Source organism: Phyllostomus discolor, chromosome 9 (assembly GCF_004126475.2).
Source record: "Phyllostomus discolor isolate MPI-MPIP mPhyDis1 chromosome 9, mPhyDis1.pri.v3, whole genome shotgun sequence".
Classification (NCBI taxonomy): domain Eukaryota; kingdom Metazoa; phylum Chordata; class Mammalia; order Chiroptera; family Phyllostomidae; genus Phyllostomus; species Phyllostomus discolor.
In genome coordinates, this window is record NC_040911.2 from 4,361,535 (window position 1) to 4,373,906 (window position 12,372).

Here is a 12,372-nt window from a genome sequence, read left to right on the forward strand (position 1 = left end):
CTAGAGGAGACTTTTGTCAAGTGGGATTGCTGTATTAAAATGTAAATATTCTTAATTGTAGGTATTGTCCCATTATCCTAGACAGCTATACTGTTTCAGCTATTTACCAGCAATTGGTTAGAATGTGGTTTCACCCATAGGCTCAGCAGTAGGATTTATAGCCAAACCTCAGATTTTTGCCATTCTGATAAATGAAATACGGTGTATCAAGAGAGTGTTAATTTACCATTTTCTCTGAGTAGAGTTGAACATCTCTCTTTAATTTTAAGAGCCATTGTCATTTCTTTTCCTAAAACCTGTCTAAACCTTTCTCCATTTTTGTCTTGGGTCATTGATTAGTCTTTTGTTCTTTTATTGATTCTAAGAGCTCTTTATATGTTAAGGACATTGGCTTTCTGAAACAAGTTGCAATTTTTCCCCTATTTGTTTTTCTTTTTTAACTTTCCTAATGATATTATTTTTATGTAACTATATTCATCAGTTTCTTTCCTTTTTAAAAAACAAAACAAAACTTGGTTCTGTATTTTGAATCAAAGTTTAGAAAGATTTTCTTTACACCTTGGGAAAATGTGCTGTTACTTTTAGGAGTATTTTCCTCATGTAGATTTTTCACGTTTCTTATCTATTTTTTATGTATATGTGTGAATATGTTTACGTGGGTTTTAACAGATTTATTGGAATATAATTGACATATAATAGACTGCACATGTTTGTTGGTACATTTCAATGTACAGATACCCAACACATTGGTGGTTTAGTGGTAGAATTCTCAACGTACAGATACACCTATGATATAGATTAGCTTGCATTTTTTAGAATCTGATATGAATGAACTCACTGTATGCTTTTTTGTCTCATTTTTTTCTTCAGTTTGTTTACTTTGAGATATACCCCTATTGTTGCATTCATTAGCATGTTATTGATGGATGCCTTATTCTTTGCATTTCAGTAGGGAAAATATTTTTTGGAAAATATGACATGTTTTATTTTTTTTGAAAGAAATGTTTGATTAATATTTGCATGAGTAATCAACACATGTACAAGATTCCTGGGAATGGTATATTGTAAATAATATTTAAGACATCTGTGAGCTACTAGAGTATGCTTCCATGTAGTTACAAATCATATTCTCTTTTACATTTCAATATATATCAATTATTTGTCACTTTATATCTTTTACTTTGAAATTATTCATTAACCTTGATTTTTTTTTGAAATACTGGTGTTCTTTTTTAATGTAAATTAGTAACTTAGCCTTTTTTTCTTGCATTGTCAAGAGAGGTGGAAGCAAAATTCATTGGTCATAAAAACATATTTGACTCTCATAGTTATTAAAGTGTTTTTTCTTTATGTTGTTTTGACCTAGGTCTATTTGTTATTAAACTTTGTTATATGCTGTCTGAGATTCTTGTGACTAGAGGTTAGAGCATGAAAAATAAACAAAATGCTGATGTTTACTTAATACCAATACCCATGGGTAAAAAACCTAGACTTTTTTTCTAAGAACAAAATTTCTTGAAAAGAGAAACCAATGAAATATTTTCAGTTGACATAAGACATTGTTCAAGTCCTTCAGTTTCTTTATCTGTGAGATGGGGAAGACAGTTCTTACTCTGAGTTTTGCTTCAGTCCTTAAGGTCACCCTGCTGTTTTGTAGTGCTTTCAGAAGATTTTCACATACTGAAGGTTTTCAACAAGTGAGTTTTTTCCTTAGATGTGTGAAGACTGTTTCATCAGTTGCTTCTTAAATTAACTTAAATTTTCTTGGCCAGAACATTTATCTGTAAAAGTTAGTCATTCACTTTTAATTTTTGGCTGCTAATCTTTTGTGATTCAGTGAATTATTTTTACTTTAAAGGTTAAGTCTGTTGTATAAGTGCCAATTGGTATGTTAGAAATGTTAAATAAAACAGTACTGTTTGAAATTATATTTGATTTACTTTTACTTGTAAATGCCTCAGGAAAAATCTCAGTATTTTGGCTATATATTAATAAAATAGAAACAAGTAGAGTTTCTTATTGTCTTTACTTTTGCCAAGTTTAAAAAGAAAGATAGAAGTAATCATTTTGTTCTGTCATTAAGGGAGCAAAATAAATGCGTTGTAACCAATTCACACATCGCATACCTGAGGATGTGCGGATTTCTGGATCTTTCCGAGTAGTGCCAACAGTGGTCCCGTCTGGAACTCCATAGCTCAGTTTGTGGAAGTGCAGTCAAAAGAAATGTCCCCAGTTGCGTATTTTTTATTTTGCTTGACGTACATAAAAAACATTTATACTGAAATTATTATATTTTGTTAACGAAAAGGTTTATTGATTAGCGCTTGTGAAGGTTAGGTTGACCTGAAGTGTGTCATCCCCCGTTTTTCCCCCTGAAACCAAGTCTGTTTCCTTGTGCACGGGGTGAGTTAGGCTCGGGGATGGGGGTCTTCCCCGGGAGCCACGGACCCCGACTCCTGGGCCGGCCCGGGCCCGTCCAGTCCATTTTACCTCCTCCGTGTCACTCGTGTCCTCGCGATGCCACAGAGAGCACAGTCTTTCCTCCTTCCCGTGACCCATTGCCTCTCACTGCCCGTCTGACCTGCCGCGAGCTAGTCACTTAGGCTCCGGGTGGGTGGGAAGGCGTGCTGGTGGGCGTTCAGGCGGGGCCGGAAGGGGTGACAGCGGCTGGTGCCCAGGGCGGGGTCTCCAGCCGGCATTCGCCTTCCCTGCTGCGGCCGCCTCCGGGGACTGTTCTCTCCGCTCCCCGGGTGGTGTTGGTCGCCTGCCACATGCACTGGGCTCTGCATGTGGAGGAGCAGCAGTGTGCACTCTCGGGGGACGCAGGCACTTTTATTGTGACTCTCGTAAAACGGGGGGGGGGGGGAGACCTAGAGGAATAATCGCTAAATAGAGAGAGGTTTAATGTGACGCGTCCTGCGGGGTAGATGCTGTTTGCACACACGGTGTTTATGAGATCATTCAGCCATCACGGCCCTGTGAGGCGGGTGGCTCATTACAGGTGGGGAGATGGAGGCGGTTTCTTTTCAAGGTCAGTTCTACGTGTTGGACCATGGCGAAGGCCAGGGATGCTTGGGAAACGCTCAGCCTGGGATCTGGGGACGGGCCCCTTGTGCATCAGGACTGAATTGCCTCTTGGGTTACACTTAGGGCTCGGCTGGGCAGACGAAGCCGGGCTTTGTCACCCGGCAGTGGGGGGAGGGACTAGGGCGCACAGTACCGCTGTTTGGGGGTAATGGGCGGGGCGAGTGGGGGGGATGCACAACTAGGGCCTCGGCGGGAGCTGGCGGCGGAGGCTGGCGTCGGGTGAGGCTGTGCTTTCTGCGACCTGGTGCTGGGTGGCGCGGCCCTCCGTGCTGCGGGCAGGTGAGCCGGCCCTCCGTGGGGAGTGCCTGGAAGGCTGCACCTGCTGTGGGGATCGGCGGCCCTGTGGGAGGGGGAGCGGGTGAGGCTGGCAGCACGCGGGGCATCTGGTGCCAGTCGCGGGTTCAGATGCTCTGCAGACTCCACAGTCTGTTTCCTCGTGCGCATATTGGGAGAAGCCGTGTTTGCACTATAAATTCTGTCTGAGTGGGAATATTTAGAATATTTTGCTAATCTGATATTTTAATTCTGTACCTTCTTTTGTAAAAGCTGTGAAGGTCCTCTGAAAACTGCCAACTCTCCCCACCCTCAACTACTTCGTAGGTGTTTAAAAAATTGTTTAGCTTTTAAATTAAAACGGTGGACCAGTTACTATTTTTCAATCCTTTTTTTAAAACTTTTTTTTTAAAAAAACCACTTTTATTTGACATGGAAGAAATGATGGAAATAGTGAAAATTGCAAGACTGATTCACACGTAATTCATCATGAGCATAAGCAGGATTATTTGAAACAATGTTACAAGCAAATAGACTTCTAGTAAAGGCCTGAAAATACCGAGGTCTTAAACGTGTTTGTTGATTTAAAGAATGCAAACGGTCAGAGTTCATCCTGAGTAACAGGTATGTTGGTGGAATGGAAAAGTGCCACGTTAATGGAGTTGTTCTGAGTGAGCAAATTGCTTGACGAGACCGTCACTGTGTTTCTCAGTTGTTTTCTCTAGACTGGCAGTTATTACTCGAGCAGCTGTCATGGTTTTTTTTTGTTTTAATCTGGTCAGCATTGCCTTCCTTTCGGTTTAAAGTTTTTACTTTGAGCTTTATTCCTCGGGATCAGGAGAAGGTAGCCTTACACATGTGTTGAAGTCCTCTGTGTGATTAAGTAGATGGTTCGTCCTTTGTCAGTGAGTGTCCTTGGAAACTGGAGGAGTTGTAGTCTTTGAAATGCTCAAGTTTATATCTATTTATTTTATTAACTAGGTTCAAGCGGACTGAGTTAAAACTTTATGAAATCCATTTGCATTTCGGTAGCAGGTTTTGCATGACCCCAAGAGTCAGACCACAGCGGCTCCCTCCTGTTGGGTCTTTTTTCACTCGTAATGATGCTTTTCGTCAACAGAAAACGACCCCCTTGACCTGTTTTTTTTTGCCCCGAATTGTTTATTCATAGTTCGTATATTGTTCATTTTTCACTACGATGCGGAATTTTTAACCTTTTGTGCACAAAATTATTTCCCACCATTTCTGACAGTAGCCGTCCCGATGGGTGTGACGTGGCGGCTCCCGTGGCTCTGGTCCTTACGGGGCTCATCGTACCTTTTAGTTTTGATTCCCCCGGGTTCGCCCGTGAATAAAGCAGCTACTACACGCAGGGGAGCTCGGTCCTTAGTCTTCGGGCTCCGTGCTGTGTTATTTCCGGACATTCCCACCGGAGAGGTGAGAGTCAGAAGCCACGGCCCCTGTGTCTGCATCTGACCTGCCCTGTCCCTTGCCCACCCGCTGGTGGGGGTGTGTCCCCAGGTCCCCAGGTCGAGGATGTGATTGGTCTGTGCCCCGTGATTGGCAAGTTTGCTGCATTTTAGCTTTCTCTTTGTACTTGATGTGCACGCCTTCCAGTTTAAAAGATACAATATCTGTTTAAGTAATGAGTTATCTAGAAATTGGTGATGGCAGAATACTTCCCCTCGAAACGACCTCATTACCTGAAGAGCGCTCATACGATTTTATATTTAATCGTTTTTAATTATTTGACTTCCCCTGTTTCATTTCTCTAGTACTTTTGGGTTCACTCTGAGGGTGAAGATCATGTCCCTTATACTAACACGTTTTTCCATTACACCAGCCAGTGCGTTTTAGCATACAGTGAGCCTAATAAACACTTGCAGAGAGGTTTACCCGAGGATTTTCAAAAAGTGGGGACAGATAAGCACAGGAAAGTAGGCGACATTTGTGGGTCACTCAGCTCTCCTCTAATGTTTATTTTTATTCATTATTAGTTAGAAGTCATCAGATCAAATGCTTAAAGATGGTTAGTTTTTAAAAATTTAGGTGTGCTCATCCTTCTTTCGTTACCTCAGCAGCTATTGATCAGAATAATTGCACTTTGGTTTTTGTTATTTATTTATTTATTTATTTATTTATTTATAAAGACAGGGAACTCTGAAGCTGTTTCTTTTTTTTTAAGGATTTTAAAAAAGATTTTATTTATTTATTTTTAGAGAGGGAAGGGGGGGAGAGAAACATCAATGTGTGGTTGCTGGGGGGCGTGGCCTGACTGGGAATCGAACCTGCGATGCTTTGGTTCGCAGCCCGCGCTCAATCCACTGAGCTCCGCCAGCCAGGGTTTTTGTTACTCAATGATAGCGTTTTTCACGTGTTCTTTTCATGACAGATCGGTTGTCTCCCTGTTTTGTGTTCCCACGCCTGCAGAAGGAGAGATTGCTGGCGGTGCTGGGGTCCCTGGGAGAAACCCTGTGCCACCATCACAGCAGCGCGGGCCTGGAGCGGGCGGAGGCCGCACGCCGGCTGCACCGGATGGCGTTCGTGAGCCTGGCGCTGCTGGCGGCGCGGCTGCTGCAGACGCTGCTCCCGGTGGAGAAGGTGAGGCAGGGAGCGTGGCCCGCCCCGTTGCACGGAGTGTCACACGTACGTGTTGTAAGTGCCCGCTGATCTTTCGCCGTGTACGAAGATGACACTGGGGTGTGCGAGCGGACACATGGCTAGCACTTTTGACCATTCGTTTGATTGGAAAAAACATATTAATGCTGTAAAGCTTTTTTTTTTAAGGGCTTGCAAAAACTACAGTGTAACATATGTTAAGACAGAGACACAGTTCGGTGTATTTTTAGTAAGTGAGTGTATGGTGTTTCAGAAGTGAAACCAGCCTAGCACGGGACGTGGAACACTGCTGGGGAGTCCAAGGCCCCGCCCCGTGCGCGGCCTGGCAGTCCTTCCCGCGCGGAACTGCACGGCTCTGACTCGGTCACCGCCGGCCAGTCTGTTTTCAAACATCATATCAAGTTTGCGCTCAAGGGTTTTTTTTTTTTTCTCCAGGATTCTTCACTGTTACTGCCTGTAGCAGTTGCATGTTAATTTTTATTGTAAGATATCATTCCACTGCATGATTTTATGGTAAAGGTGATTTTCACAGGTGTAGATAGTCGTTAAAATTGCTTTTTCACTTTTTCTAAATGGAGGTTACGTTTTTGCACTTGAATGTTCCTGGTAAAACTGTCTCAGATGGCTCGTGCCCGAGTGCTCAGTGCGCACGTTCCGCAGAAAGGCGGGTGCCGCGCGCCTCTGTGAAGGTGCCGCAGAAGCTAGTGCGACTGCGGAGTGGCTCTCCGCGCCTGTGCTGCCCCGCCTGCGGCCGTGCGCCCCTTTGTTCCCCAGAATTCGGCGGAGCGTGTGGTCTGAACTCCCGTTTTAAGTGAGTTACACGTGCAACACGGCCAGGTCGCCTGGGAAGACGAGGATAAAACATTAAATTATAAATACGGCGTTTTGCTTTGGGGAGAATAACACTATTTCTGTTCATCATTTTTAACTTCTATTCGTTAGTCATATTTGTGAAGAATTTTTTTGATTTTAAGGAGTGATAGTTTTTCAAGGCATAAGCATTATAAATTGAAACATTCTCAATTGTGTTTAAAATATATATCTCATTTTACATTATAACTGAAAAATTAGTGCTACAGTAATTTCTTATGAAGTATTATAAATGATCAATCTATACATCAATTGAAGTATTGATGGAAAACACTTGTACAGTTGATGGAAAATCAGTTTTGTAGCATATAGCGTACTGCTTTTTTGATTGTAGATTTTTTTCTTCAATAGGCTCATGTGGGCAGGAAACAGTTAATATAGAAATCAATAATTCGTTTTATTTTGACTTAATTTAGTGTTAGAAAAATATAAGACCAGTTTTCCAGTTTTTTGAAGGTAGTTATTTTTTATTGTTTTTGTTTTTGAAGGCAAATCAGTGCCTGTAATTTTTGGAAGCTCTTTTGCATATGTGACTTGGAAGTCCATGAGAGCAGTTATAAATAAGGTCGTGGAAGAGAATGCAGTTGCAGCGTTAATGTATCGATGGTTGTAACTGCTCTGATTGAGTAACCGAGAACTGTCAAGTGGGATCAGAACCACAGCGCCGCCCCGCGGCTGTCGGAACCCTCCCTCAGTCCCTGTGTGAACGCGAGGCTCTGCTGCCCTCTGCCGGCCGCTAGCCCACCGCCGGCGGAAGTGCAGCAGCCTGGGCTCCGAACCTTCCCCCTGGAAAGTGCTTTCAAATACTTGAGTTTGTACTTACCCGATTGTGATTTGGAGGTTGGAAAGTGGTAATATGAGTCTGTGTAGAGATTTCTCAGCTTTGAAGGTTTTGACAAAGTGGCCTTGAAAGCCTTTTTTTAAATTCTTAATTGTTATTTTAAGTGATTTTGGAGAATCAACAATTTTAACCCATGAGCAGGTTAAAATGCTACATTGGCATATTGTAAAAATGTTCTGCTTGGTTAGTTCAGATTGGTAAGACAAAGGTAACTTGATTTGGGGGAACCATCTGGGAAGGGGTACAACCAGTGGCCCTGTGCTGGAGGCGGGCACAGCCTCCTAGGAGCCCCTGGGACCCACTCACCAGGCCGCTCACCAGGCCAGGGGAGGTCAGGAGGGGCTTAGACCCCAAGGCTGTGCGTCCTGGAGAGGCCCGCAAACCTGCGCCATCTGGTGGAGTCATCTGGTGGAGCAGCCCTTCCCCAAGTGCAGTGTGCCTAGTAACCTAAGGGTTTGAGTCCCCTAGGTCCGATGCTCCCTTGGCAACTTCGATTTAAAAGCGTTGGTTAGCAGATTCAGCTCTTACTCTTAGACTTTTACGCAGTTAGCGATCACCTTTAAGATAAGTTACCTGTGAAATAAATCACGACCAGCCTTCTTTAATAAAGACCGCGTTTCAGCCATAATAGTGAGCGCTGTCTGCCAGGTGATTTTTCTCCGAGTGTTCACTTTTTAATCCTTTTTCTTTTCTCAGCTGATGCATAGAATCCTATCATGAAGCTAGAACTATTTTTAAAGAAAACAGTTGTTTTAGTTTTAACCCAGTTGACTGAAAGCATAGAACAATATCACATGTGGACCTGTTGATTTTATGCCACTCAAGGACCAGTCTCCTGTGTGCTCAGCTGTGGCGGGGTGCCCTCGCCCCCAGGCCGCCATCGCATCCGTTTGGTGGTCGGTGTGCACGTGTGTGAGGCGCCTGGTGCACACGGTCCGCAGCAGAGCCTTAAACAGAGGCGGGGCCTGGGGGAGTCACTCTGGGTGTCAGCGTGGGGAGGGACTGGGCAAGAGTCGGAACCTGGGCTCGGGACGTTGCGGGCTGAGAAGAATTGTATTCGGTGAAGGCTCACAGATGGATGTTTTGGGGAATAGAGTTTTCTTCAGGAAAGTATCAACTTTGTGATAGAGAATTGCTAAGAAAGAAAGTTGAACTACATTATTAAGGTTATAGTTTACCATGTTTATCTAAAAAATGCTTTTTTTCATTAATTTTTTTTCTGTCTATCAAGGCAAGCCACTTTTTGCCAGAGTCTATGTCAGCAGCACTGTTTCTAGTTTCTCTGGACATGCCTATTTCGCTGGAGTACCCAAACATTCACGAAGCCGTGGTGGCCTACTTGGAACAGCTGAATTCTGAAAACTACAGCATTTACAAGCGAACTGCGGAGGCCGTTTATTCCATTGAGTGTGCCTGTAACTTCCTGTCTGACGTGGGGAAGGAGGTAAGAAGTTTTGTTATCACCTCTGTTAAACTCCTGTGATAAAATATTTGGAAAGTGTAACCTGTACTTTCGAATCAACGGACATAGAACAGTTGAATTGTTAGACACAGGACACATAACTAGTGAGTGGGCCAATTGTCAGATTAAAGTAAGGCTATGACTTGTAAAAACATAAAATGAAGAATTTAGATTAATGGCTGATGTACGTTCACGAAACTAGAGGCTTTAAGAAATCAGCAATCATTAATTATTCTCAGTGTCTTAACACTTAACCGTGCGTTCCCCTCTTGGAAGTGGCGTGCTGTGTGTGAAGAGTAGCACCACCACACACAGAACTGTAAGGGCTATTCTCCTGCTTCCTGTAGACACGATTCTTCTCCAATGCTGGTAGACCCTCGTGGACTCAGGCGAGGAGCCCGCTGGTGCTGTCAAATGAAGTCGTGAACTAGGTCGTAAGGCGCAGGGTGCCCTTGGGTGTAGTGATAGAGCACCAGCTGTGTGTTTTTCCTGATTCCTGTTAGGGAATTCTTCAGTGCGCATCAGTGAAGGGTTAATGAGTCTAAAGGAGACACTGACTGCGATAATTGTTTATTGTCTGGAAATAACAAGTTGGGTCCTGAAGATCTTGAAAGTATTGGGGACAAAATTCTTTTTTTGGTCCTTACATTGGAGCCTGCCTGAAGTACATATTTCTGATTTTCCGTGATCCACTCTTGCTTTTTCCCCCTCTTTTCTTTTTGCCATGTCTTGATGCCATTGGCTCCTTGTTTCCTCCAGGGTAGGATTTTGAGTTGTCTTTAAGCTGAATTATTTCCGTAGCTTTCTGCACTGTCAGCCAAGCACGCATGAATTGGGCAGGATGTCTGAAGGGGGAGCGGGCCACAGGAACCCGAGCCCCGCCTTGCGCGTCCATGGTCAAGGGACCGTTTAGGCCTGCCCAGGGGTGTGGCACTTAGCCAGGGGGTTTTCCCAAGTCTTTCTTCCGGGACTGACAGTTTTAGGTGCTTGTTGAGAAAACGGGTGTAAGCAAAGGTGAGCAATCTCAGGGCCTCTGAATCTAATGTCTTAAAGTGGCTTAGTTAACTATGAAGAATTTTGTTATTTTGTTACACATGAACTTGACATTTACTGCTCTGATTTTTTTTTTTAGGGAGAGAAGAATCTTCCGGAATTAGTGGAGCTGGCAGACCAAGCCTTGCGTAGCTTTTCCTATCATCAGTATTTTCCCCTAATAAAGGAAATCGTCTGCCTGTGTTCAAAGATGTAATATTTTCTTTCTTAGTGTGATTATATTATAGGACGTGGGGTGTGTGTGTGTGTGTGTGAGAGAGAGAGAGAGAGAGAGAGAGAGAGAGGGAAGTTAAGCCCAATGAAAATGAATTTGGTCTTAAATCTTGTTACCACTATTTTTTAGTTTAAATTGTTTTTATGTGGGTCTGGCCTTTTCACTGTGTATGCATAGCTGCATTAGGACAGTTGACTTATTCAAGAGTAAACTTTAAAAATCTCCAGCTACAATCAAAGTGAATTATCCTTGGATTTTTATACATTTGGTTTGGTATCCATTTCAAACCAGGGATTCAAGCATATTAGTTTACGTATTTATCTTTAAAATTTTAATCAATAAATTGTTTTTTTTTTATGTAAGTTTCATTACTTCCTACCTTTTCCTTATATGGATTTTTGGAAAACATCATGGATTGGTTAATTTTGGGGGGAATCATTGGAGCAGATTCCTATTGGAACGTAGTATTTTCATTGCTTTTGGAAAGAGCAAATTGCATGGTGGTAAATATCAGTTCAGTATGGGGTTTTAACATTTATTTATTTTTCACCTCACGTAATGACCATTTTGCATGTGTGTGACGTTTAAGATCCACTCTCTTGACAAATTCCAAATGTCCAGTGTGGACCGTGATGGCAGTGACCGTGCAGAGCGACACGTCCTAGAAGGTGCTCCAGCTGGAATGCCACGCCCTTTGGCCACGCCCCCTTCCGCCCCCCAGAAATGACCGCCGTGCACTCCGCCCTGGTGGGCTGGGCCATTCCAGGTCCTTCCAGGTCCTCGCGCGAGTGAGGTCACACGGCATTTGCTTCTCTGTGTGTGGCTGATTTCAGCTGGCATTGTGCCCTTGGGGTTTAGTGATGTGACAAACGGAAGGATTTTCTTCTTTTTTAAAAAGGCTGGGCAATGTTTTATTGTATGCACACACCGTATTTTCTTTACTCGTTCACTGATGGGTGGACGCTGGGGTTATTTCCATGCCCTGACTCGTGAAGAATGCTGGAATCAACACGGGAGTACAGATGTCTCTTCAACATACCCATGTACTTCTGTTCAGATATTGATCCCAGGAGTGGGACTGCTAGGTCACGTGGTAGTCGTCTTTTGAATCTTTTTAGCAACCTCCATACATGTTCCATAATGGTTGTACTAACAGACATCCCAAGTACAGATTTTTAAATACGTTTTGGGTGATTTTTATACTCTCTGAAGAGAATATTCTTTGCCTTGAAATAAGTGCATGCTTGGGTAAATACTGATACCCGGTTACTCAGACACGGTTCCAGTCGGAGCAACTGGAACAGGAGAAACCCCTCCCACTGTGCTTTCCAGCGCCGGTGTGGTCCTTTCCTCGCCTTACCGATGTCTTGTGTTTCATCTTCTCCCCAGCTGGAAGTCGGCCCAGGCGCCCCCGCTGCTGCAGGGGGACAGCCAGAAGGTGCTCCTGCGGATGCTGTCCCACCCGCTGCCCGCGGTGAAGGCCGAGACCTACCGCTGCTGTCTGGAGGTGGTCAAGGTGGGCTTTCTGGTTTCCCATCTCGGGGGGCAAACTCACCGTGGGTTTTCTTCCTGTCACTCTCACACCAAATTACTCGACCTTTTGCATGAGATACAAGAACTATTGCTGTAAAAATAGGTGCAGTTTTTAGTCAACTCTGAGACATCTGTGCTGTTCAATTCCCTTGACTTCGTAAGTCTAGCGGTTGAATTGCTTGAGGAGAGGTTTTGGTGAGAACTGCATTCATGTTGTGTTGTTTAGTGACGGGAAATTGTAAGGAAAAGCGCCAGGCATTTAAAGTGATCCCTGTGCTCAGGGAAAGGTTTAGGTTATTATGGCTTAAATGACATAGTTTCAGGTCTTTTTTTCTTAGTCATATTTTTTCTTTTGAGACATTTGTTTTCTATGTTTTTAAATCATCCAATATTTCAACATAGAATAGTACATAGAACATT

General features: G+C 43.6%; 1 protein-coding gene across 1 annotated transcript in view; it reads left to right on the plus strand.

The window, feature by feature from the left end:
- The window catches only part of RTTN (rotatin), an 87,444-nt gene that overhangs the window by 14,610 nt on the left and 60,462 nt on the right, over positions 1 to 12,372 (plus strand). Inside the window, exons 11-14 of the mRNA XM_028524605.2 lie at positions 5,791 to 5,961; positions 8,922 to 9,134; positions 10,285 to 10,397; positions 11,809 to 11,935. Coding sequence (XP_028380406.1) covers positions 5,791 to 5,961; positions 8,922 to 9,134; positions 10,285 to 10,397; positions 11,809 to 11,935 — 624 coding nt within the window. The remainder of the gene's footprint in view (positions 1 to 5,790; positions 5,962 to 8,921; positions 9,135 to 10,284; positions 10,398 to 11,808; positions 11,936 to 12,372) is intronic.